The 24,494-nt window shown below is 53.4% G+C and overlaps 1 protein-coding gene across 2 annotated transcripts in view; it reads left to right on the top strand.

The window, feature by feature from the left end:
• The window catches only part of SHANK3 (SH3 and multiple ankyrin repeat domains 3), a 368,629-nt gene extending 345,350 nt beyond the window's left edge, over positions 1 to 23,279 (top strand). For both annotated transcript variants that reach the window (XM_064498806.1, XM_064498868.1), the window contains one exon: positions 15,931 to 23,279. In XM_064498806.1, coding sequence (XP_064354876.1) covers positions 15,931 to 16,474 — 544 coding nt within the window. In that variant the 3' untranslated portion in view covers positions 16,475 to 23,279. The remainder of the gene's footprint in view (positions 1 to 15,930) is intronic.
• The last annotated feature ends 1,215 nt before the right edge of the window (positions 23,280 to 24,494 follow it).

Consider the following 24,494-nt stretch of genomic DNA (forward strand, 5'->3'; position numbering starts at 1 on the left):
TTCTCCTGTATAGCTTTCCACACGGATGCCTTCCACGAGGAGCAGGTCTGCTCCCTTCCTAGGCTGCAGCACACAGCTAGGTTAAATGTGGGAAACTGGAAACCCGTCAGGCTCACTTCAGTCCTTCTGGCAGACAAAGCCGAGCTGTAGAGCCCTTAGGTTTGCCTGGAGATGGAGCACTGTCCTGGCCAGAGCTAGCTGAAGAGCATTCATGCCTCAGGTTTGGCACAGCAGATCTTGTTTCATTTGCCCGTGGTCAGGGGTGGGAGGGTCCTTCTCATGTCATTGCATAGTCCCATGTCTTCATGCATTCAGTCCTGTTGCTGGTGTCATGCAGTGTCTGAGTATTCAGAGTGTTGGTACCCAGAGGAAATTTGCTTCGCAGCTTAGTGCTACAAGCACTTAAGTTAATGCCTCAGCTTTGTGCTGCGTAGGGCACAGTACTGTGAATTTAGAGTCTGCTTAGACCTTTCTTCTGACCCCTCGCTTTCCTAGGACACTGCCCAGCAGTCCTAGTGGCAGCACCAGCTCATCAGAAAGCATCAACATGATCATCCGTGTTTGAAATGAATGGGAGCTGACTCCATCCTCAGTCAGCTGAACAGAAATGTCAGACAAAGGCCCCCGTGCCTGCGTCCGTCTGTGCAGGGGAATCGGCCAGTGCCTTCTCGCATCCCGGCACCGTTTGCCTGAACGTGATTGTCAGCTGATGTTGCCTCTCTGTGCACAGCCCTGTTTGTGTGAGAGCTTTGGACATTGTTTCATCCGAGCCCAGCATCCCTGCCTGGCTGTGAGCATAAGCTTCGGCGAGCCTGTCTCAGCCCCGCCGAGCCCTGAGCAGCGTCACTTCCCCACCATCCTGTCCGGGGGACGGAAGCTGCAGACGGTGTTTGGCTCAGCACCGTTAGGGCGAGCGGGAGCTTTGGCTGATGCTTTCCCTAGCGCCGCAGCCCCTGCATCAGTGCTCGAGCTTCGCACCGGCTGCGTCTGTCCCACTCTCCATCCCCCTTTCTGCACACCGTTGCTGCACTGTCTGCACCAGCAAGGGACCCTTTGCCAGCAGCTCTGCTCCGCCTGTGACCAGGGCCTGTGCGAAGGGGAGCTGGCCACAGACAGGAGAGGTAGAAGGCAATCCTTCCTTGGGCACAAAGCCCTTAATGGCAAGTAGTTCCTACTTATTTTGTGAAAAAGTTAGGTAGAGTCTGTGTCCAAAAGTATTGGTGACCAAACAGGATCTTCAGTCCAGGCTTACTTTCACTGGTGTCTGCTTAGATGAGCACCTTTGATATTAGCTTAGGACAGGTTTTTGCATTTAATTTCCTGGAAAGGAGAGATGGTGTAAAAGCAGGGTATTTTTAGGGTGCAGAAGTGAGGAGACTCAACTCTATAGCCAACAGGCACCGATCAGGGAAGTTTCACGAGTGCTTGCTGCTGGCTGGAGGCGTGTGTTCAGCTCTGTGTACATAATTGCCTGTCCTTTGACCCTGTAAGTTAACCTTCTGTGTCATCAGAGTTCGAGCATCCATAGGCCAACTTCCCCTCTCGTTAGTCCCATAATTGGTCATTGACCTTAGTCGTTTTCTCCAAACTTTGTTTTACTCTATAACAAAATACAACCCCTGAAGTTTAGAATTTCAGACCTGCTTTTCTTCCTGTGAGTTAGGTGAGGGGCCGGGACGTGCACAGCACAAGCCGTGTTGGGGTGGTGTCTGGCCCCACACCGAGCCTGCAACTGGCACCGATAATTTGCAGCATCTGGCAGAAAAAAGATTGTGTAACCCAGGCTTAGGTTTTCTTTGTCAGTGAGATTTACAGAACAAGCTGAGTCTGAATGAAAGGACTTAAACAGCTTGGCTGTTGCTGGCACGAAGCAGGTAAAGCGGTGGCTCCCGTCCGTCCCATTTCGAGCTGCACCCGTGCTCGGCACTCCCGGCCCGGCGTGCACCGCCCTGGATTTGTACCCTTTCCCGATACGAATGCCCCTCAGGCATGCAGTGAACACTGGCATTGCTAGCCCAAAGGACAGGTGTCTCAGAAGGCTCTTAGCAGAGGGAAGGATGAGCGCAGGAGCTGCTGTAGTGTGCAATGAAAAGCGACTGAACTAAAATGAGGATTTTTTCCCCCATGGTCAGGTTGTCCCCTTACATCAGTGCTGGAGCTGCTGTTAGCAGCCCTGATAATCCTTGCCTCATCCCAGCCCTGCAAAGGGAGTGCTGGATCCGCGTTTCCTTTGTGCCTTCCCAGCGGAACGGGTAACTAGGGCTCGTTGCTGACCACACCACAAACACGTTGGACGTGTGTGAGAGAAGAGCAGGGGAATACGGCAGTGTCTCGAGGGGTTAATTTGGCCTGCACAGTATTGATGTTGGTGATGATGGGAGGAAGGAATAATCTGTCTTGGCTCTCAGAGCTCCTCTCTGGGAATTAGGAGGAGAAAAACAAACACAAACATCCCCATCCCCAGCTGGGCCGAAGCTAGCAAGGAGCAGTAATAGGAAGACTCCCGAGTCCTTCTTTTCCAGTCACGTTTTAGACAAGACCCTCCCTTCTGAGCCACCAGGTGCCACAAGGGACCCATTAAATTACAGATGTGCATCAGATGCCACAGCTGGGCCAGCGGCCTGTGGCTTCGAACATCCCGTCATCTTCTGCGCAGGGGTTGCTGGGCCCACAGAGACACTGGTCACCGTTAGACTCAGTCCTGACTCCAAAGACAAGTCCTACTGAGATTCGTAGGACAGTGTGGTGAACTAGGAGGAACAAGTAAAGGAAGGGCAGTTAGGCTTTTGGGGCTCGCATGAAAGTGCATTAGCTAACGATGACCAGCAGGAATAACTGTTATTGTTCTGGCTGCAGAGGTTTGATCAGGCAGAAGAAGAGGGAAATGCTGGAAATTATGGAGAGTGAGAGAGAAAAAAAAAAAGTTTTGAAACAAGGAGACATTGCGTTGAGAATCCATAAGAGGGAGTAGACCTCAAGGGTTTTCATGGCTGGCTCTTCACAAAATCCAGGCGCTGTATTTTACTGCGATAATGTCTCATAAGCAGTTTGGGAGAACAACAACAACAACAACAAACATAACAAAAATGGAATTTGCTGTCATGTGACCATGAGCGAGGCTGATACAGGAACCATCTGTGAAGAAAGGCAATGCATTTTGTAAAAGGACCTGGGGCAGTGGACAATTCATCTCCACCATCATAAATCCATATTGCCCTTTGAGCAGAGCGTCCACTCAGGACCCAGTCTTAGGCTGCACTTTGCGCTGCCCCAAAGCCCAAAGTCTCAGCGCAGTGACTTCATTCTTCTGTTATCCAGGCATCAACTGGGGTGTCCCGCCATGTCCTCCCTTCCCCTTCCACTGCTTCTCAGCATCCGTTCAAGGAAAGATCACAAGTTCTCAGCTCCTTTTCCATTAGTAGTACGCCTGCAGTGGTGTCCTATTCCCGTGCAAGACAATTTACACAGAGTGAAGAACAGAAAACCTTTTATTCATTATAAAACAGTAAATGAACAGAAGTAGAAGTAACTGCTTCATCAATGATACCATCGCATTGCTTACATTTTCTGCTTTGTGTTCCCATAGTGAGGTGTTGGCCTGAAGTAGTGACCCTGGCGATAGCTTTCTGGAGTACATTTCCATAGTCTTCTTAAAAGTGATCAGACAGTGATTAGAATCCATCCTTACCGCATCAAGGCCAGAAAATCATTCGTTTACACCTAGTGCAGCCTCCTCTGGATCAGTCTTAGGTTCTCCTCCAGTGACCAGAGCTTCAAGCTCCCGCGCTTTCTCTTTTACTGATGCTTCCTCCCCAGAAATGCGCCCGGACCTGGCTGCTGGGCTTTGAAGACACCCAGAGTTGTAAGGGACAGGTCTTCCCTGCTGCTTCATTCAGGGCAGCTTCATCTTCAAACCTTACACATGGGCCTTAGTTACCATTCATGTTTGCTGGCCTTTGGCTTCCACTGATGTATTCATTTTCCTTTCCCTGCTAGACTGAGTAGTGTTTCGTACAAGGTGTTTTCTGTACATGATGGTGTTTCCTGACCACAGGCAAGTCACTTAATCTTTCTCCTGATGCACCACCCCGGCTGAGCGGGCTGTGCCGATGCAGCAGCACAGTCTCCAGGTTGGAGACAGGCAGTCTCGCGCTGTTGTGGCATGACGGGTGTTACCCCGACCGCCGGCTAGAACACACGCACGCCGCTTCCAGCACCCAGCCTGACTCTCTGTGCTGGCCGTGCTCTGTAGCCATAGCAGCCCAGCGTGGCAGAAGTTTAGAAATCGCTGCCCCATGCTATGACATGTATGAAATCGTCGGTTAAGCGGCTTTCTGTATGTTACTCCATCTTTTTAAAAGTGGTTGTATACAGCTGTATACTGTAGACCTTTCTCCCACTGCCAGCTCCTGTGCTCACGTAGCACAGAGCTTCTGTCCCCATCACTGCACTCCTGCCCTCTAGTCATAAGCGTGACCTACGAACTTTGCTGGTCCTACATTAGAGTTTATTAAAACCTTCAATTGCTCCATTGAGGGTCTCTTTCTGATCATCCGAATAGCAATGTAGAGCTGATGTGACTCGAACAGGTGGTTGCTGCATGGTCACCGCATGCTGCTTAGGCTGTGAGAATCAGCTTTCTCATCTCTTCTTCATCCTCACTCTCAAGGAAGATGCTGAATCCAGGCTAGGTCTAGGACTTCTTTCCACGTCCACTCTTGACATAAGCAGAATTAAGTCAGATTCTGAGCAGACTGAGGAAATCCAGAAGAAATTTACTTCCTAGATTCAGAAATTTCTTAGATTTAAAAGCTAATATTTCTCCTCTCCCTTCTCTGCAAGAAGAGGAGCCTTGCACTGCACTGTTGTGCGACATCCGCACAACCGGTAGGTCCAGGAGACACTCTCTAAACAGTGCCTTAATGCAGAGGAGTGCCAGCGGTGCACATGCCTTGATGCGGGAGGTTTGTTCCCTGTAGACTGTGCATTGTTTGTGTTTTGTTGTTTTATCAGTTGTTAGATACTGTGATGAGACATGAGCTAAAAGCAGTGTGCTTTGACTCTGGAAGGAAGCGTGGCTCAGGGGAACTGCGTTTGTTCCGCTCTCGGCGCTCCCAAGGAAGGCCGCTCGCTCGGGCAGTCGAGCTCGTGCTCTCGTGCCGGCTGCACCATATGCAAGCAGCAGAGTTAGGCCCCGCAGTCCTCGTTCCAGACTGGTTCAAGAACTGGGCACCTGAGGCATAGGAGAGGAGTTCTTAATATGGAGGAGTTCTTTCAGAGTAAGAAACAAGATTTCGATATTGACATGTTTTACAGAGGAAAAAAAACGGTAGAAATGAAGAGTAAGAGTAGTTGTCAGTTTTCATTGTGGAAAAAGTTTAGTAGCAGAGACTCCGTTATTTTGTACTAGGGTCACATTTCATTTAGTGGATTTATTAATTGTCCGAAAACCACAGTGATTAATGAGTTATCATGATTTGCGGAAGACGTGAAGCTACTTGGGTCATTGAACTTACAGAGAACAGTGGTGAACTGGAGGGGAAACTAGCCGAGCTAGAGGAATAAACTGCACAACAACAAAGAAAGTTCAGTGTTAATCAGTGTGAAGAGATGGACATCAGAGGGCAAAAGCTAAAATCTGCAGGCCAAAAAGCATATTCCCCAGCCATGAATTGTGGGCACCTGATGCTCACAAGGCTTCCCGTGTTCTGCACAGCCGCAGGCAGCGAGAGGTTAAAGCTGCTCCTAAAATGGTGCAGGTTGGCAGGAAAGGCAAGGCTTTGTGCTGCAGGAATATGTTGCTGTTCGATTGCTTCGTGTGGGCCAGAAAAAGTTGAGGACAGTGGCTGAAGGTCAGTATAGATGACATCAGTGCAAGCACTCCGCATAAAGCTTCACAGAGGGCTTTGCCACTGGGCAGCTACAGCCAAAAAGGAGTGACTCATAATAACAGGCTTGTGTGAAACGTTGCTTTCTGCTCTGAGCATACACTGTTGGCTGAGCACAGGCCTGTGCTGGGCCCCCACAGCCTGAGTTTAAAGACTCACAGAATCGCTGAGGTTGGCAGGCACCCCTGGAGATCGCCCTGTCCAACAACCCTCCTGCTCAAAGCAGGGTCAGATAGAGCAGGTTGCTCAGGGCCGTGCCGTCGGGTTTTGAGTATCTCCAAGGACAGAGACTCGACTGCCTCTCTGGGCAACGTGTCCCAGTGTTTGATCATCCTAACAGTAAGAAGCTTTTTCTTATGTTTAAGTGGAATTTTGTGTATTGCAGTTTGTGCCCATTGCCTCTCGTCCTGTCACAGGGCACCACTGAGAACAGTCAGGCTCCATCTTCTTTACTCCTTCCCAAACAGGTATTTATACATATTGATAAGACCTCCTGAGCCTCCTCTTCTCCAGGCTAGAACCCCATCTTTCTCTGCCTCTTCTCATGTAAGAGATGCTCCAGTCTCTTAATCGTCCTTGTGGCCCTTCGCTGGAGTCTCTCCGGTAGCTCCATGTCTCTCTTGTACTGGGAAGCCCAGCGCTGGACCCAGTACTCCAGATGCGGCCTCACCAGGACTGAGTAAAGGGCAAGGATCACCTCCCCCGACCTGCTGGCAATGCTCTGCCTGGTGCAGTTCGGGAGGCTGTTGCCTTCTTTGCCACAGGGGCACATTTCTGGCTCATGGTCACCTTGTCCACCAGGACCCCCACGTCCTTCTCTGCAGAGCTGCTTTGCAGCCCATTGGCCCCCAGCACTTATTGGCACATGGGTTTGTTCCTCCCTTGGTGCAGGACTTGGCACTTCCCTTTGAGCTTCATGAAATTTCCATTGGCCTTTTTTCTCCTGCCTGGCAAGGTCCCTTTCAATGACAGCACAACCATCTGGTTTATCAACCATTCCTCCCAGTTTTGTATCGTCTGCAAACTTTGTGAGGGCGCCTGCTGTCCCATCATTCAGGTCATTAATGGAGATGTTAAACTAGTACTGGCAGCAGATCAATCTCTGGGAGCATCATTAGTGACTGGCTTCCAGCTGGACTTCATGCTGCTGATCACAAGCCTCTGAGCCTGGCAGTTCAGCCAGTTTCCAATCTACCTCACTGTCCACTTATCTAGTCCATACTTCATCAGTTTGTCAATGAGGATGTTATGGGAGATGGTGTTGACTGAAAGCCTTACTAAAATCGAGATCAACAATATCAACTGCTCTCTCCTCATCCACCAAGCCAGTCATTTCATCACAGAAGGCTGTTAGGTTGGTCAGGCATGACCTCCTCTTTACAGAGCCGTGCTGAACACTCCCAATCATCTTCTTGCCCTTAATACGTTTGGAAATGGATTCCAGGATTATTTGCTCCATCACCTTCCCAGGAATCAAGGTGAGGCTGACTAGCCTGCCGTTCCCCCACTCCTCCTTCATGCCTTCCTTCAAGAGAGGAGCAGGAGGACTCCTGTGATGTTACAGCGACTGCTTTGCCGTGTACCTGGACAACGACTGTAAACCAAGACTGGGCAGCAAGAGTGGGCTGCCACTTGCCAAACATGAGCTGTTTAAACGTTAGGTACTTAGGCTCAGCATGTTGCCATGACAACTCTATACCCAGTGGAAGGAAAAGAGGAGGGGTTGCTGCCTGGGGGCTGCACTGCCTCTCCATTGACCACAGAGGGTAGAGCTAAACCACGGCAGAGATGAGACGCCTGCTTGGTTAGACGGCCGGTGCTGCATGAGGCAAACCCGCTGCAGGTGCCCGCTTAGCCCCCTTGTCTGAGCTGCCTCATGGCTTGCCTTCCCCAGACACCACAGTGCATGCAAGGCTGTTTTGTTTGCTGCCCTATTGGCTATTTTGTCAAATACGGTGTTCACAAACTATTCACTGGACCTCTTTTGGCACTCGTAGCCAGCTGCATCACTGAAAGGAACAGACCTGTTGTCTGGTCCAAAGGACTTATTCTTCCAGGAAGAGGGGTATAGACCAGCCTTATTTCTGAGTTCTCCCAGAAATGCGTACCTTTCCACTGGAAAGTTTGAGCAAAATTTGAGGATTTTGCACGTTTACCTGAGGTTTCTGGGCAGATGCATCCTGGTTCAAACTGCTGTGCAGTCGCTCTGACTGAGCTATTGCATTTGGAAAGTGCTGTGTATGGCCACTGCAGTGCACAAATTGATTATATTGTGCTTGTGCAATAAATCACTTGTTTTCAGAAAGTATCAGCTTTATTTCACATGCACAATGCAGTTGTGCCCCTTCATAAAGTGTCCGACCCCTCTGAAAGCTTCATATGGACATACTGTATACACAGCTGAGCTCTAGACACCATGTGGGTCTGACATTTTCTGGAAATACTAGACCAGTTGCAAATGTTCAGTGCTGTTGATCTGTCCATGCATTGTAAGTCTGACATCTGCCAAGGGCCCAAGATCTTGTGCTCGCACTAGTCTATCTTTGCAGACCTTGCTCCACAGGACCAGGCTGCCCTGGCTCATGGGACTTCCTCCACAAGCGCTGCCTGTAGGTTCTGGGTTTATTTCAGCTCAGGAGACTCCAGGCTAAAGTATAGCAACCCTTATAGTTACAAAATTGAAGAGCTACTTTCCTGCTTCCTTCTCTGCTCCTTCTGTTCATCCGAAAAGGAACGCCTCTTCCAGTGCTTCTTCAGCAGCCTCAGTCCCTGCAGATACTGGCAGTTACTTCATTGCCTTCTGGAGGGACAGTACATTGTGTGCAATGAACCCCACTTGTTTGCATCAGTTTTGCAGGTGTTCCTTCTCAGCATCCCTTTGTTTTTCTACTGTGAAAGAGGATAATTTAGGAGTGCCAGATTTATCTTCTCCAGTGAAAGTGCCAGCTTTGGTAGTAGAGCCCTAAGAAAAGGATACCAGGAATTTAGAACCTTGTTCTTGGTAGTTTTTCAGAGAAGCCTCATGCACTGCTGTGCACCCCTTTCTGAGCAACGTTTCTTTATGGGAAAATATTAGCCTCTCTTTGCTGAAAGCCAGTAACAAATTTCCTGCTGAAATTCAGCAGCTAAGGAAGAGCAGTGGGCGGGAAAATGGTCCCTGACAACAGTTCATAAATATTCCATTAATGCAGCTCTGTGTGCTGCCACTGCAGTTACTATGTGAAAAGCAGTATGGCTGCGATACTAGCTTTTTCCTGTGAGTTTGCTGTCTAGATGGAGCTTACCGCTTTTGAGAGAGAAGGGCTTTCATAGTTCCTTCATGATTAGGCTTTGCTTGGCCCCTCAATCACAGGGACTATATCAAGCTTTTGTGAAGAAGCATATTTCCTTCTAGTTTTTGAAACAGTCCCATACTCCTTCACCAGCAGTCCCCCCAAAAGTATTTTTTCTGAACTGTATCTGTCAGCAGGATCTAAATTGCAGATGGAAGATGGAAAATACTGCTTGCCCTTCCATATCTTCTTCACTTACAAAACAGTGTATTAGAGAGCATCCAGCTAGTGCCAGTGAGTTTATGTCCTGTTTGGCAGAGGTGTTGTCCTCATGGTGGCATGAAGCAGAAGGGCTTCTGGCTTTCGCTTTGGAGGTTGTCCAGAGAGTCTCTTTCCATACGCTTCCATCTTGCCCTCCCTCTTCAGAGACGATTTTCATGAGAAAATTCTGGAAGGCAAAATCAAGGTCCTTTTGAAATGGGAGCTATAGAGTGTGGTGGCATCTGCACATGTGCCATTCTAAGCATGAAGATCCAAAGTGTCCATCTGTATTTCAAGCAAAGAAAGATAGGAGCAGTCTCTAACCCTGACCTTGAAGCACAGGCTGGTCGTGGTCACGGGCAGCACCGACCTCGTTATCGCAGAGATCTGCACGGGAGTCTTCGGCGCGCTGCGCGCTGACGGAGGACCACACGGGCGGTCTTGTGTCTCGCCGATCGGCTGGTGAAGGTTGTTCATCACAGGAGGTGAATCCTTCCTGTAGCACAGTTAATGCAATTCTGATGAAAAGCCAGGGGATTTTTTTTTTTAAGGTCAGTATGAAAACACCTAGGGAGCCCAAAACAGTGCCAAGAAAGTCTTGCTAAGCAAGAGATACATTTCTCTTTGGAATGATAAGAAATGCATTACTTCAGCTGCTGAATTTGTCCTTGCCTTTGTTGTTCTTGAAGAAAATTGTACTGAAATACAGAGTTCACTGAAAGAATGCTCATCCATTAGTGACTCATTCAAGAAATCTGCTTTTTAATACCTTCAGTAAAAATATTCCCAGAAGGCTTAATTAGCTGTCCTACAAATCCACAATTCCTCTTTCTTTGGCTATAACTTCAATTTTCAGTAAGTTGATGTTTCTTTGCATGTATTAGGAGGTTACTTCCCATGAGACCTGTTCTCCTCTTCTTACTGAATTCAGTCGGTACCACTCATATGCTGTGGAGTGAGAATCAGGCCTTGCAGTCCGTGTCTCAAAGGACTAATTTTTTTTGTCTACGCTGAAGTGGCAGTAATCCAGACAGCCAGCAACCCTGCTGTTACTAACACATTCCAGCCACTGAACTCCACGAGACATGAGTGAAGCGCTGCCAGATCCTGCTTTTCACCTGTTCAGAAAAGAAAAGCTTGAAGGCAGCCCTGAAGCAGCAGTTAGGGCTTCCACTCCCCAACTCGCACTGAAACCTCGGACACATCAAAGTCATCCTTTTTTTGCTACTGGTCTCCAAGGCCCAGATGAAGCACTAACATAAATGGAAAGTGAAGGAAGATTTTCATTTTTCTTACTGAGCTCCAGAGTTGCATCGACTTGATGCTACCTAAAGCAGAAGTAGACAACACCTCAGTATTCATTAAACCTCACAAAGCTAAAGGCCTAGCTAGCATCATCCTAAAATACAGCACAGCCTCAGCTTGGCTGCGGCTGCCTGGTACACGTCTTCATCAATGTGTATTCCTCTGGCAGAAGACATGATATGCCACCATGCAAAAATCATCTCCAATCTGAAGTGAAGAAGAGCAAACAATGATCTAGGGAAAACCCTCTCAGCTGGTATTATTGCTGTGCCTAAGTGCAAGTCCTCCGAAACGATACTGTTCTGTGATGCTGCTTGTAAAGGAGCGCATCCGCAGAAGCTTCCCCGGCTTCAGACCAGGATGAAGGACCTGCGAGCAAATAGTTGTGCTAATAACCCGCACTGAAGTGAGCCATCAGTGCTGGACAGGCCATCAGAGAGCCTTGCGCACTGTCTGCAGCAGGACGCGTGGTTGGCAGAGCAGGGCTGCTGGAAGCACTGAGAGCCAGCAGCGTATCGCAGACAGCATTGCGCTGACTAAGCCGGTGTTTGGCAGAGAGCAGAGGGAGCAGAGCTGCAGACTGCATCTGCTGACCAGCCGTGCCCGGAAGGTTCGGTCTTGGCACGGCCGTCTCAGCGTTTCAAGGATGTGCCGGCCGTGGAAGCTTGGGCACCCAGCTGATTTCTCACATGCTCTTCCAGCAAGCCCTTGCCCTGGGAGCAGGCAGAGCCAGCCTTTCAGAGCCTGCAGGCCACGTAACAAGAGAAATCGCACGCTGAAAGCAGTGGGGGCCTGGCACCGCAGCCTGCCACGTGGTGTGGGTCCCATGTGAGACCTGCATCTTCGCTGTCTGCAAGGCCCATGCTGCTGGACAGCCATCAGGGAGCCCCCACTTCCCATGGGGAATGCACACACACAGCACTGCGCTGTGTTTGGCCCTGCTGCCTCTGTGCCTCTCCTCCGTGATGCTGGTGGATGAGGGAGGACGGCCCAGCAGCTGATAAAGACGTGCCCAGGTCAGGGCTTGGGGCCATGTAATCTGTGAGACCAGGCAACCACAGTGTCCCCAGCATCTCAGCAGCTAATGGTTAATCACTTGTCAACGTGCAGGTCAAAACCTGGTGTAGGCGTAGCGACGGCGGTGCTGAGGTTGCTGTTGTCTGGCACATCTTCATGCTGGTCCTAGCACCCTCTCAGAAAAGAGGCAGCAATAACTCCAGAACACTACCAGACACTAATGGCCCAATTGACCCATTTATGGAGCTTTCCGGATCTTCCTGAGGGATGCCTCACATTCACGAACCCTTTCTATTCACAGACTAAATTCAGAAGTACTCAGGACAGATTGCAGCACTTGCGGGAATAGAGGGGCAAGGCTCCACTGTCTGAGTTCACATCCTAAATCCCCTGGTTACTCCATGGTACATAAAATGTTATTCACAGAGCACACAGAGCCTTGCCTGGAAGCTTTCATCACCCACCGTACAAGCAGAAATTGAATGACTGCCTGGTGTATAACCGTGCGGAAGATGTCCGGAGTCATGAACACGTAGTGCATTGCTGCCCTCTGAAATCGTCAGTGGGAAGGCAGCAGCCTTCATTCATCCTCTAATACTAGGGGCCGTGGATTAATTCATGCTTGGACACAGACTTTGATTTGTTTTCCAAACCATACAAAATAGGAATCTTCAAATAATAACCTTGTGTTGCTAATTGCATGCCTTAAAAGCCAGCCACGTGGCTCTGTCTCAGGCTGCTGCACACGCTGTGTCGTAGTGGTGTGCTGATTCTACGGTCTCGTGAAAAACGCCTGTCTCGTGGACTACCAGCTTCCCCCGAGCAAAGCTATCAATTCGACAACCCGATGTCATCTTTTACTAGCCAGTGAGCCTGTGTTTGTGACCTGGAGTCCTCGTTACCTTCTAGCTCAAGTATCTCTTCTCCTTTCACAGACCCTGGCAATAATTTCTCTCTCCGTCTCATCTTTGCCAGCTTAGACAAGACGTTGGCACACCAGCTGCCACAGTCCGCATCCATTCCTGTTCAAATTTATCTTTCTTGAACAGGAATAACCAGAACCGTACTCAGAATTTCAAATGAGATTTTTAACAGTGTCTTTTATGGTGGTATTAATGTATCCTTATATTTGTGAGAAATTCACACTTCAGATAGTGCAGGGTTTCTTTTGCCTTTCTCATGGCCATGCTACGTTGGTGCCTCCCAGCCATCCTGGGGTGTTTCAGTAGACCCAGAACTTTCTCTTCCTTCATCATTTCCAGTAGACGAGCACTAGCTGAGAGCGGAGATTCTTTGCCAGCCCTGTGAGTAGGACCTTGTATTTTGTACTGTCACTTGTCATTCTGTTTCTTTTACTGCAGTCCTCAAGGTCATTCAGTTCTTCCTCCTTTATATTGATGGATCTTCCCAAATTTGATTCATCATCACACTTCTTTATAACTCTTTTGCTTTTTGTGCCAAGGTACCAAGAAAATAAGAACAAGAGGAAATGTGTTGAAGTCCACAGACCATGGACAGACCTTCATATTCAGACATGTTAGCAGTCAGCAGGTGTTTTGGTCCCAGTGACATCTTTATGCCCAGTCTCTGCAGCATCTTTTGAAACTATTGGCATGATGGCATTCAGTGCAGATACTTGCACAGCGTTTTCACTTTGCCCATTATTCCTCCTCCCTTATTCTCAGGGAGAATCATTCTGCATCTGTATTTTTAAGCTAATCTACTCAGAGCCATCACTCCAAGAAATCATTAGTATTTATTAACTTCCCAGGAGTGTGGATCTTGTGTGGTATGCATGCATTAGTGACTGCAGGCTTATACAGCTAACGTTAACCTTGGATTCCTGTTGCCATCCACAGCTTTTTCAGAGTATGAGTTCCAGGTGGAATGACCTGAGATGCAAAGGCAGTGCTAGCAGAGTAGTAGGGAAGCACATGTACTATACTGAGTATCAGCGCTCTCCATGGAGGTGTCATGCAGAGACAGCCCTGAGGACCACACACACGCACGCACGCACACGCACACACGCACGCATGCAGGTGCTCTCTTTTCACACCCTACCTCAGAACCACATCAGGAGTGGGAGAGCCCTGCTCACTGTGGACCTGGAAGGAGCACCATGACCGGCCATCTGTGCATGCTGGCAAGGAAGCCCCAAGGTTGACACCTTCCAGCACTGAACTTCAAGCTCTGACTTCACTGGATTCGCAGGAACTTGAACTGTCTTCTGTCCTTTGGGCGCTGGTGTAGCTGGGTTAAAGAGGTAGTTTGTTAAGCCACGCTATGTTTTCTTACCAGCCTCCAGCCTAGAAGCATTAAAGAGCTGCAGTTCTCTGGCATTTCATCAGTTAGTTCAGAGAAGAAGCAAATCAATATTGAGCCAAATTAGTGGACACAGACTATTTAGCAGAGCAGTAGCCAGAACAGCACTGATAATGCCGTAATTCTTGGCACAGGGGCATGCAGACCCAAACCACTAGAGCCCTGCTTGCCTCCAAGAGTACTCACACTTGACTGAATCTGCAGTGTTGGTGCTATAGGGACGTCCAGGCCCCGACCTGCTGTGGGACGTGGGCCCCTATTCAGACCTGATCTTTGCTGCTCTCCTGGGAGCTGTGAGACTGTGACGTGCAAGGAGGCTCCTGAGGGGTCCCAGGTTGATCACACACCATGCACCAGCCGCTCTGCAGCAGTGCTCTGTGCTTGTGTCCTTACCTCGCAGTAACGGCGGGACAAGTTCTGTTGGGTGCATGTTACCCAAGTGCAGCCGAATCACAGAGCAGTAGTCAAGGGCATCGGAAATTACCAGAGTGCAATAACGAAAGCCGTGGGGTGGTTCACTGTGCTACCTTAGCTTTCACCGCCAGAACAGAGACACACCACGTGGGGCAGACCCAGAGTCTCTCTAGCTCAGAAACCTGCCCCCAGCAGCAATCGACAGTGGATGCTCTTGGAGAAAGTACTCAAAACAGGGCGTGAGCAGAGAGGCCAGTCCAGCAGTGCGCCTTCTCGAGACTTCCCAGGCTGAAGGACTCCTTTAGATCACTATGCTCAAAAGACTTCTCCTCCGTGAATTTGTCCTATCAGTTTTTAGATCCATTTCTTTTCAAGTACCAAGAATATGTGTTTATGACAAGAGAGGGAATAAAGAAAAGCAGGTGATCGCAGAAGGACAGGGTTCTTGCAATGTGGCTTTTCTCCCATCAGATCTCTTCCAGTGGAGAACACTTTGACCAGTGCGTAGGCATATAGGACAGTCCTCTTCGATAAGTAAAACTCACTGCTCTGGGGAGGACTGGCCACTGCTCAACCTTCCCTGTCTGTGTCCTCACCAAACCCACACTCACAAGCGTGCAGACCAAGACTTAAAATTACCAGGGAGGTAGACATCACCTAATGCAAGATGAAAACCAGTCCAGACACCTTTCTGTTGCCTTGACCCCTTGTGCACCCTGCACTAACTAGTTCACCACCGTGCTGGTGACAGTCAGACCCTGGAGTGGCATAATGGTCCTCCCATCCACACACCGTTGCTCGGAGAGATGCCAGAAAGTTCCCGCTTGTCCCAGAAAAGGGCTCTGCCCCGGGTGGCAGATGTGCTCCGGAGTTTTGTGTTTTGTTGTGTCTGTCGTGGGACCTGATTGCAAAGTGCAGTTAGTGGCATTAGCAAGAGGCCGCTGGCGTGGGCCCTGGTGGGCAGTGGGGCTCCTACGGCTTAGTGCAGTTCTGCTGCAGCTCCTTCCTGAAGAGCAAGGCAGGGTGAGGTGCAGGGGCTTCAGCTGCAGCAAGTCTGTGTGCGCAGAAGGCTTCAGACCAGATTCCTCCCTGGTAGGTCTCAGTGGGCTTCAGGGCTGTTGCACCTAGGGCAGGTTTGGCCAGGATGCGGAGGTTCTGGAGATCCTTGCTCAACCCTTTTCTACCTCCGCTGGAGCAGACCTTGCAAGAAAGTCTTGGCTAAAGTTCTCCGAGGCAGTGTCCCCCCGACTGCTACCGAGCCACCCCTCCTGTCCCAGGCTGGCCTGGCCCTCCAGCGGCCACCCCCCGTGTATATTGTATCTGTGTGTTCTCGTGTCTGGGGACCTCCACCTCACCCCTGCCCTTTGCTCTCTCTCTCTCTCTCTCTTTCTCTCTCTCTCTCTGTCTCTCTCTCTCTCTCTCTCTCTCTCGCTGTATCGTTCTTTCTGCAGACTTTTCAGTAGTTTAGGAGAACTCAGCACCATTTCCCAGCGGAGCTCCGGAACCACCTACACAGTTCGACCTGGCAGTCGCTACCCCGTAACCCGCCGTACCCCCAGCCCCGTGAAGCCCGCTCTGGATCGGACAGAGCCCCTCAGCACCGTGCGGCCCTACGGCTTGACCCCTCCCACCATCCTCAAATCTTCCAGTCTCTCCATCCCGCACGAGCCCAAGGAGGTGCGCTTCGTGGTGAGGAGCGTGAGCGCCCGGAGCCGCTCCCCGTCCCCTTCCCCTTCTCCGGGGCCGGCCCTGCACGCCCTCCACCCGCCACGGCCCTTCATGCAGAAGCCCCTCCACCTGTGGAACAAGTACGACGTCGGGGACTGGCTGGAAAGCATCAACTTGGTGGAGCACCGAGACAAGTTTGAGGACCATGAAATAGAGGGCACGCACCTGCCCGCCCTCACCAAGGAGGACTTTGTGGAGTTGGGGGTAACACGGGTCGGGCACCGTATGAACATTGAGCGGGCACTCAAGCAGCTGGTAGACAGCTGACCGTCCTAGGCAGCACTGGCCTCTTCCAGAGCCACCACATTGGGGGGGGGGGGGCGTTTCTACTAGACTAATAAAACCCAGTTTGATTCTCTTTCTACTCCGAGCACTGCACTGAAGGGCGAGGAGCCGAGGCGCTCCTGCTCTTCGACCCAGAGCCCCGGTGTGCCGTGCACACGCAGACCCCGCTCAGCCTCTACCAGACCGACGACGCCTTCGGGAAAAGGACTGTTGCATGAAATACATCCTCTTTTCTGTTTCTCCCAGAAAGTCTGGCCTGTATATCGCTTGATGTGCTCTTCCCTAGGGGCGTCGCTGGCGGCAGGAGGGGCCGAGGAGCCGCGTCCTGGGGGGCCCGTGCCCCCCGCTCCAGGACCCGTGCTGGATGGTAACACCCGGTTTGCCCGTGCTCAGCCTGGGGAAGGGGCCGTGTCTCCGGTGCAGACGAGAGCCAAGCCCGGTGCAGGGAAGGCTTTCGTGGCAAAGGGGCTCTGCTTTGGCTTGTCTGTGGGCCCATCCTGACCGCGCGTCACGGGCCCTCGAAGAGGGCGTCTCGGGAAGGCGGTGAGGTGCCGGTTTGCATGCCGAGGCAGGGAGCGCGCTGCATCCCGGGCAGGTCCGGGCGGCCCCGGGGAGGAGCCCGCAGCGGCTCGGCAGCTCCGCGGAGGCGCGTGGCGGAGGCAGGGCCGGCGGCCAGGGCTGCTGCAGGAGGCAGGGCAGGGCCGGCGCTGGGGCTGCCCAGCCCGGGGCACCAGGGTGGCTGCCGGCGAGCCCGGCGGTCCCCGGGCGCTCGGACGGGGAAGGGCTCCGGATCGGAGGCCTCCGTGGAAGGGGCTGGGAACGACCCCGTAGTGACGCCAGACCTGCTGCCTCCTGCAGTAGCCCCTCACCCCCGGGCAGACCCTCTCCCCAGGCTCCTCCGGCAGATCCGCCCCGGAGAGGAGCAAGCCCGTTGCCAGGAAAGCAAGAAGCCTGTGCGAGCCTTGCGCGAGAGTAGCCGCGGGACTGTGTGCTCCTCTGCCCCGCTGCCCTTGGCTTGCCCTGGCGAGAGAGGGACCGAAACCGCATGGATAGACGCATGTTTGGGGGATGTCAGAGGGAGGCTGGTGGGGAATCCAGCAGAAAATGCTTTGCCAACGTTCAAAGGGGTGGGGGGGGTGGGGGGAGGTGTTTTATTTCCTCTTGGTTTGGGGTCTTGTTTCCAAGGGGGACACATTGATGGATAATATATAATCTCCGTGCATTTATATAGAGAGCAGCTGATGATCTACAAGAGATGATACTGAACTACAGGATTCCCACTCCGTCCTAGTCATCCTTATTTTGCATCTTTTTAATCAGCTATATATTTGAAAAGAGAGAGCAAATATCTATATATCTATATCTATAGCTATAGCCACCTGATTTTGTTATAATTTTACTAAATCTATATATCTCTAGACTTGTTGAGATGCTGATGAGGTGGTGCCTGCACCCCTTCCCTGGGACGCTCGTGACTCACGGGAGTTTTTAGTGACTGACTGAATGAATGTTAAAGTCTTTTTAAAAACCAACAGCTCCTTTCAAACACTCTGGATTTTAAAGATTTAGAAACACAAAATAGCACTTGGTTTTTGGGACACGCCAAGTCTTCCATCCCCACCAGGCAGAGACGCATGGAGCTGGAGAGCTTCCACTACACTGCAGACACCCTGCGCCTCTGGCAGGCGCGGGGCTCCCATGGCATCAGGTCCCTCTCCTGCCTCCGGTCCTGGGGACTAATCATCATCGTCATCCTTAGCGAAGGCTCTGCTGGGCGCGCGCCCGGCGGAGCAGCGGGCGGTGCAGCGGGCAGGGAGGCAGTGAGGGCGGCATCGAGCTCTTGCTCCAGACCCTGGGCCTGGCCTGGGGTCTTCTCCTGATCCGCCTTTCCGAGGAGCCCTGGCAGCCAGGGGCCGGGAAGGCGATGCCGCAGCGGGCCGGCTGCAGGGTCCCCGGGACACCGCAGGGCTTGCGGCGATGCGACACGGTTGAAAGGTCAGAGCACCCCAGGCCAGCCCCAGCGGGGCTGAGGCTGCAGGAGGCAGGTTCCCCGTCCCCCGCGTGGTCCCCTCACCCCCTTGGTGCCCTCGTGTGCTCCTCTCCTTGCCACGCTGTCCCCCAAGCATCACCATGCCCAGGCTCAGGGGTGGCCAGGGGCGCAGCCCCGGCCAGCTCAGGAGGGGATGGCTTGGTGACTGGTGTTCCCAAAAAGCTGAGTCCCCCATGAAGGCATTAACTCTTCTGGTGCTAGAGGGAAGGACAAGGAGGTTCCTTCTGACCCTCACACATCTCCGAACCTTTACAATCTTCAGCCGGTGAAAAGGCACAGGCCAAGGGTTGGGGCTGCAGCCCCTTCTCCCGCGTGTGAGCGCCAGGCTCAGGCCCGCTTTGGGACGGAGCCTGATAAGCTGTGGTGCTGTCTCCTTTTCCCTGAGCTCTCTTGCTGGGCACAGAGAGGCAAACCCGCCCCGTGCCCGAAATAGCTCTGTCCAGAGCTCTCTGGAAACCGCTGAACTCTGTGCATTCACTGCACTTCTTCCTCTCCCCAGGCTGCGTCCCAGAGCTCTCAGCTGGGACGGTTGCATGGGGACGGTAAGAGGGGGGTTCAACCTGTACCTTCTTATTCTGCAAGCAAAAATCCTGCTGTAGATACCTTAGGGTACTCCAGGCCTCACATCCAATAACCTGGTGAGCCAAGGGGCATCCTAATTGTAATAGCAACCATTGCATCTGCCAAAACCACCTCCTCATTCACCAGGTTGGCCATCCCTTCCCATCAGCAGTCTCCTCCACACCCCTCCTACTTGTGCCAACGCAGTTGCTGTGTCATTGCACGATTCTGCATCTGGAGCTAAACACCACAGACCATGTGCTAGCCGCTGCCCCGTGCCTGACCTGGCACCCATAACCAGTCATTCCCCTCGCCCTCCGCCTCGTACCCCAGCTCCATCCGCATTCGCCCCACCGATCCCTGTCCCCAGACACCCTTCACACCTCAGCCATAGCCCCACACATCTGCCCCATGGCTTCTACGTGCTGCCTCCCAAAGCCAGCAGCATTCACAGACACACCGCGGACTGGTCCCTGCTCCACCGCACTCGGTTCCTCACAGCTCACCTCATCCTCCATCGCCCAGGTGCCAGCTCCTCTGCCCGCACTGGCATGAATTGGTAATCTGTGGCTGCAAAAGCTTGCCGGCATGCTGACCCTCCGCGGAGGGGACAGTCCTGCGCCGGACACCTCCCGTGCCCCTGGCAGTGCCCTGCCTGCACGGCAAGGGCGTGCACGCAAACGCTGCCTCTGCTGCGCTCGTGTCCCTGGGCACCATGCGTGCTGCTTCATCCGCTCTCCAGAGTCCCCCCTGCTCCGTGCGGGCCCCTCGCCTTGCCCCTGTTCTCGCCTCCCATGTGCTTCGTAGCCCCTGGATGCACAACCCTGCCACGCACCTAGGCTTGCTGCCTGTGCATCACGTCCTAATTCCTCGTGTCTCTCTCCAGGCTGATGCTGCTTCTTCACGTCCATGCTTGGTGAGGCAGCACTGCCGTGTCCTGCTGAAGCCCGTGCGCATGCAGCCTCTCTGTTGCAATGCCATATACCAATCTGGCTGCAGCTTAGTCCATGCCTGCAATGTAGCTTGCAGTCCACCAAGGAGACTGGGCCTGGAAGGGCCTTGCTGCTCCATCAGGTCATGTCCCAGGATCTGTATCGTACAGTCTCTTTCATCAACCTTGTAAGCATTAAGGTCTCTTAAAAGTTAGTTTGGCTGTTTGTTCCTAATGCTTCTTTTAGGAAGTTGCTCTAGAGCCTCACACTGATGTAGAAATGCTCATTTCCAGCCTGCATTGTGCCATGGGAATCCTGTGCCCGTTTGTTTGCAGGCCAGTAACATCCTTCGCTGGGTCTGTCTGGCATTTCTGTCTGCTGCCGGCCCGTGCACTTGTAGAGCTGTGCTGTGCACCTGAGCTTTCCCGGGTGTCCCACTGTGCAGGCTTTCATGCTCCATCCCTTGACTCCCGCTCTCCATTTTAGCACCACCCGCGTGGGCCATTCCCAGCGCCGTGCCTGGCCTCCCCGGACGCTGCAGGCCGACGTGGCACCGTCAGCTGGAGCCTGCTTTGCTTCTGCATGCGCAGCTCTGCACCGCTGCTGGGGCGTCTCGGCCCCCCCACGCTGCCCGGCTGCCCCGCTCCCCTGGCGTGGCACTACCACGCGCTGCAATCCTCCCCGGGGCCCTGGGGCCCCCCCCCCAGCCCCGCCCTCCGGTGCAGGTCCTGCCACCGGGCCTCCCGGCCCCATTGCTCTGCTGCCGTCCCCAACCCCGTGCTCTGCGCTCTCCCGCAGCAAAGCGCCCACCCTTTCCAGCCAGCGCTTCAGCCCCACCATGGATTTCATCTCTTCCAGTTTCCCAGCATTTCCATTTCACTCCTAGCTTAGTCTCCATCTTACCCGCAGACGATGTAGACCCCAGCAGCCCCCACAGCCCCTCATGCTCCGCAGCAGCTCGGCTTGTCCCAGGGACCCGCGGAGCTGCCCCTCGCCTCCGTTTTGGGGTGAGGCGCAGCTCTGCTGAACGCGGCTCTGGACAAGGCGGTGCTGCTCTCCGGAGTGACTCCCCTGGCCCGTCCTCGCAGGGCTCTTCCTGGCCCTGTGGCTGTGTTGGTTGAAGTGACACTAGTGTGTTATCCTGAGTGCAGGCTGCTCTCTGAGCTCACCCCAGGTGAGCTCCGGGTCTCTGCCCCTTCCGCAGCTGTTTCTGGGGCATCCCCTGAGACCCCGCCTGCACCCGCCTCTTGCTTCAGGAGGCCCGAAGACTGCAGAGCCTAACTCTTCTGCAGAAAGTTCAGTCCGGGACGTGGAAAGCTGGACGCCTTCTTGCCATTTCCGAAGCGCCCCCCTCCCCCCTTTCCCCCCGCCCCGGCGCACTGTTCCTCCTCGGGAGGGCTGGAAATGGTGGATGCACCTCTGCTGCCCGCAGAGCCCGGCGGCCGCGCTGCCCTCGCCGTGCATCTCAGCTTCCACCGCCACAAGCAGCTGCAGCCGTACCTGTGTTGGCAAACACTGCGTGATCCCTCAGCACGGCTGCGGCATCCGGGCCGTCAGCCCCAGGGACACCACGGCTCGTCCCGGTCAGGTATAACACGAAAGAAGGCGACTTCCAACCACACCGCCATGCCACCCCCCCCGTGGCTGCTCGGGTCTGGCAGAACCCTCGCTCCCTTCCCTTCCCCTCCCAAACGCAGAGCAGCAGCGGCAGGATCATCCGGGAGACCTCCCCCCCCCCCCCCCCGGGGCAGGGCTGCATCCCTGCCCGCATCCCTCCTGGATGCACGCGCCGGGCAGAGCTTCACGAGCGTTGGAGACAGCACCGTCCCGGCAGCGCCCGGCGCTCACCGGGCGAAGGTGCTCCGCTTGGGCACCGCTGCCGCTCGTGCCGGCCGGAGGAGACGGGTGGCTCAGGCATCTGCCGCCGCGTCTGCTCCGGCTGGCGAGCGAGGCGGGTGGCCGTGTCCCGCGCGGAGCCCCGGCTTCGTGCTCGCAGCGGCGTCTGGGGCAGCCGCATCCCGCGCTTCAGCAGCGCGCGCCTAGGGCTTAGGTCTTGCGATCCCACCCGCGCTTGGCTGTGGAGAGTCTCCTGCCTTGTTCACACCCGTAGAAGTTCAGTTCCAAGACGGTCGCGTGACCGGAGCAATCAGATCGCATAATGTCTTGAAGGCCGACAGTGGTCTTGTCCCATGGTCATTTCTAGTCTCACCTTGACGGAAATGTAACTTTCCAGCTAATGCAGCTGCTGCTACTTAACTTTTTTTTTTTTTCTCAGCTGAAGCAAAGGGGACTTTTTTTTTCCCATGTGTAGATAGCTCTTTTCTGACTTTATATCTATTCTGATTGCATTGGCATCTCCGTTCCAAACATCTCCAAAGTGAGACATTTCATTTTGAAAAGCCATTCAGGAGAAGGCAGAGTAATACAGGGAGAGGAACCCAACCACGAGACCTTGCTGTGCGGTTCATTAGAGAACACCCACACCCCATCTGCCAGGAAATCCTGGTCGCGTCAGGATCTGCTGCGTGCTGAGGTTACTGTGATTCTCATGGCTTCTCAATGACTTTGGTTATCTTCTGTAAAAAAAGGATACACTTTTTTTGCTTTGAAGTCTTTTTTTTTAAAAGTTGTCGATATTTTTCTTTGTCCAGACTAAATTCATTAATTCCTGTTCCTCATAAACTTCTGTCTATAATTCTGACTTTAGAAGAAAGCAAAACTCGAAGCACTTTGTTCCTGGTGGTTAGAAGCTTTTCCAGCTGCGACCGTTTCAGAACAGCAACGAAGTGCAGCTTGATCACTTTTCCAGGCACACGTGCCCAGACCCCTCGTGACCGGCATGCATGTGTACATGTGCTCACACGCCGCACACGGCCCCCGGGCACGTGCGCCTCCACACTGACTCTGCATGTGCATATACAGGCCCACACCCTCGCACACGCGTGTGCGAACACACGCACACCCCCACACGCACACGTGTCCAACATCCACACTCTTGTTTCTTACCCGGATGAACTCACCTGTGGGTTTTTGTTCTGTTTTTAATTTTACAGGGTCAGTTTGACTTCACCCTTATTTTGTATGGATTTTCTGAGGAGATTTCTCCTTCTCCAGAGTCATGGAGGTGTGGCCATTCGCCTCCCGCCCTTGACGTTGTGATACACATACCCCACAGAGATCTATGTTTCTTATATTATATTATTATTATTATTATTATTATGTAATAAATTTATAAGAAAGCCGTGCTCTGCTCCGTGTCGTCTCTCCACCCCGCGCTGCCTGCGAGCCGCCCTTGCGGGGCCGGATGGGCCCAGCGTCCCCCCGGGCACCTTCTCCCGCCCGCAGGGAGCCACAGCCACCTCGACGACCGTGGCCGCCTTCCCCGGGACGGCTGCACCCTTCGCTGACACGGCCTCCAGCTCCGCGGTGCTGCTCCCAGTCTGACAGCACCGGTGGGACTCCCGGGAATGCGCTTGAGGAGGTCCCGGCACTGCACGCTAACTGGCTGCTAAACTTTGCCCGCCTGTCACTGGGCAATAGTTTAATATATTAAAACGACTATTATTCACTTACCTGCCTTGCCTACTCTCACATGGACTCAGCAGCACGGGAGCTAGCAGGTGGACAGGGGGCCTTAGTCCAGGGCGGCAGACGACACTACAAGGCGACAGGGAGAGGCAATAGAGAAGAAAGAGGGCGATTTAGACACTGAAAATGATCTTTTCTCCCGGGAACGCAGAGCCATGGTTCAGACTGCACCGTGTGATGCCACGGGGATGTGGGCACTGGGGATCCCCGGCTGAAGCACCGCCCCGGCAGCCTCGGGGTGTGCAGGTGAAGCTTGGGCGTGAGAAGGCAGGTTAAAACTGCAAACGTGAAACCCTCGGCGATACACGAGCCGAAGCACTTTGGGCAACACCGGCAGAGCTGCACCGCGGATGCGGCTGAGGGCAACGGCGCAGCCGGGTCCCTGGGGCAACCGCGCTGAGGACCGGCAGAGCTCCTGTCCTGGTGCATGCCACTGTCCGGCAGCGTGAGGGGTCTGGCCGGAGGGCGGGATGGATGCAGGAGGCAGCACCAGCTGCACCGGGCTCTCCGACCACGGGGGCAGAAACACCCTCGTTTCCAGAATCACTGCACTCACCTGGGGCTGGTTTATCCACAGGGTCCCTGCGCTGTGTCCCACCAGCACCGCTGGCCACGGGCGGGGAGCTGCGGCACCACCGTCCGAGGAGAGGAGGCTGTCCCCAAGGATGTCCCCAAGGACGTCCCCAAGGATGTCCCCAAGCTGGCGAAGGACTTCTGCTCGAGGCCTTCCCACTCCACGGGGATGTGTTGGGGGAGAACGATGCGCGTCCCTCCTCCTCAGCACAACAGCAGGGATCGGAGGGGCTGGTGTGTGTCCCCCCATCCCGTCTGTCCCACCAAGGCAGCCCGTGTCCCACCACCGCCCTCTCCT

The sequence above is a fragment of the Dromaius novaehollandiae genome, chromosome 1, assembly GCF_036370855.1.
Source record: "Dromaius novaehollandiae isolate bDroNov1 chromosome 1, bDroNov1.hap1, whole genome shotgun sequence".
NCBI classification, from domain to species: Eukaryota; Metazoa; Chordata; class Aves; order Casuariiformes; family Dromaiidae; genus Dromaius; species Dromaius novaehollandiae.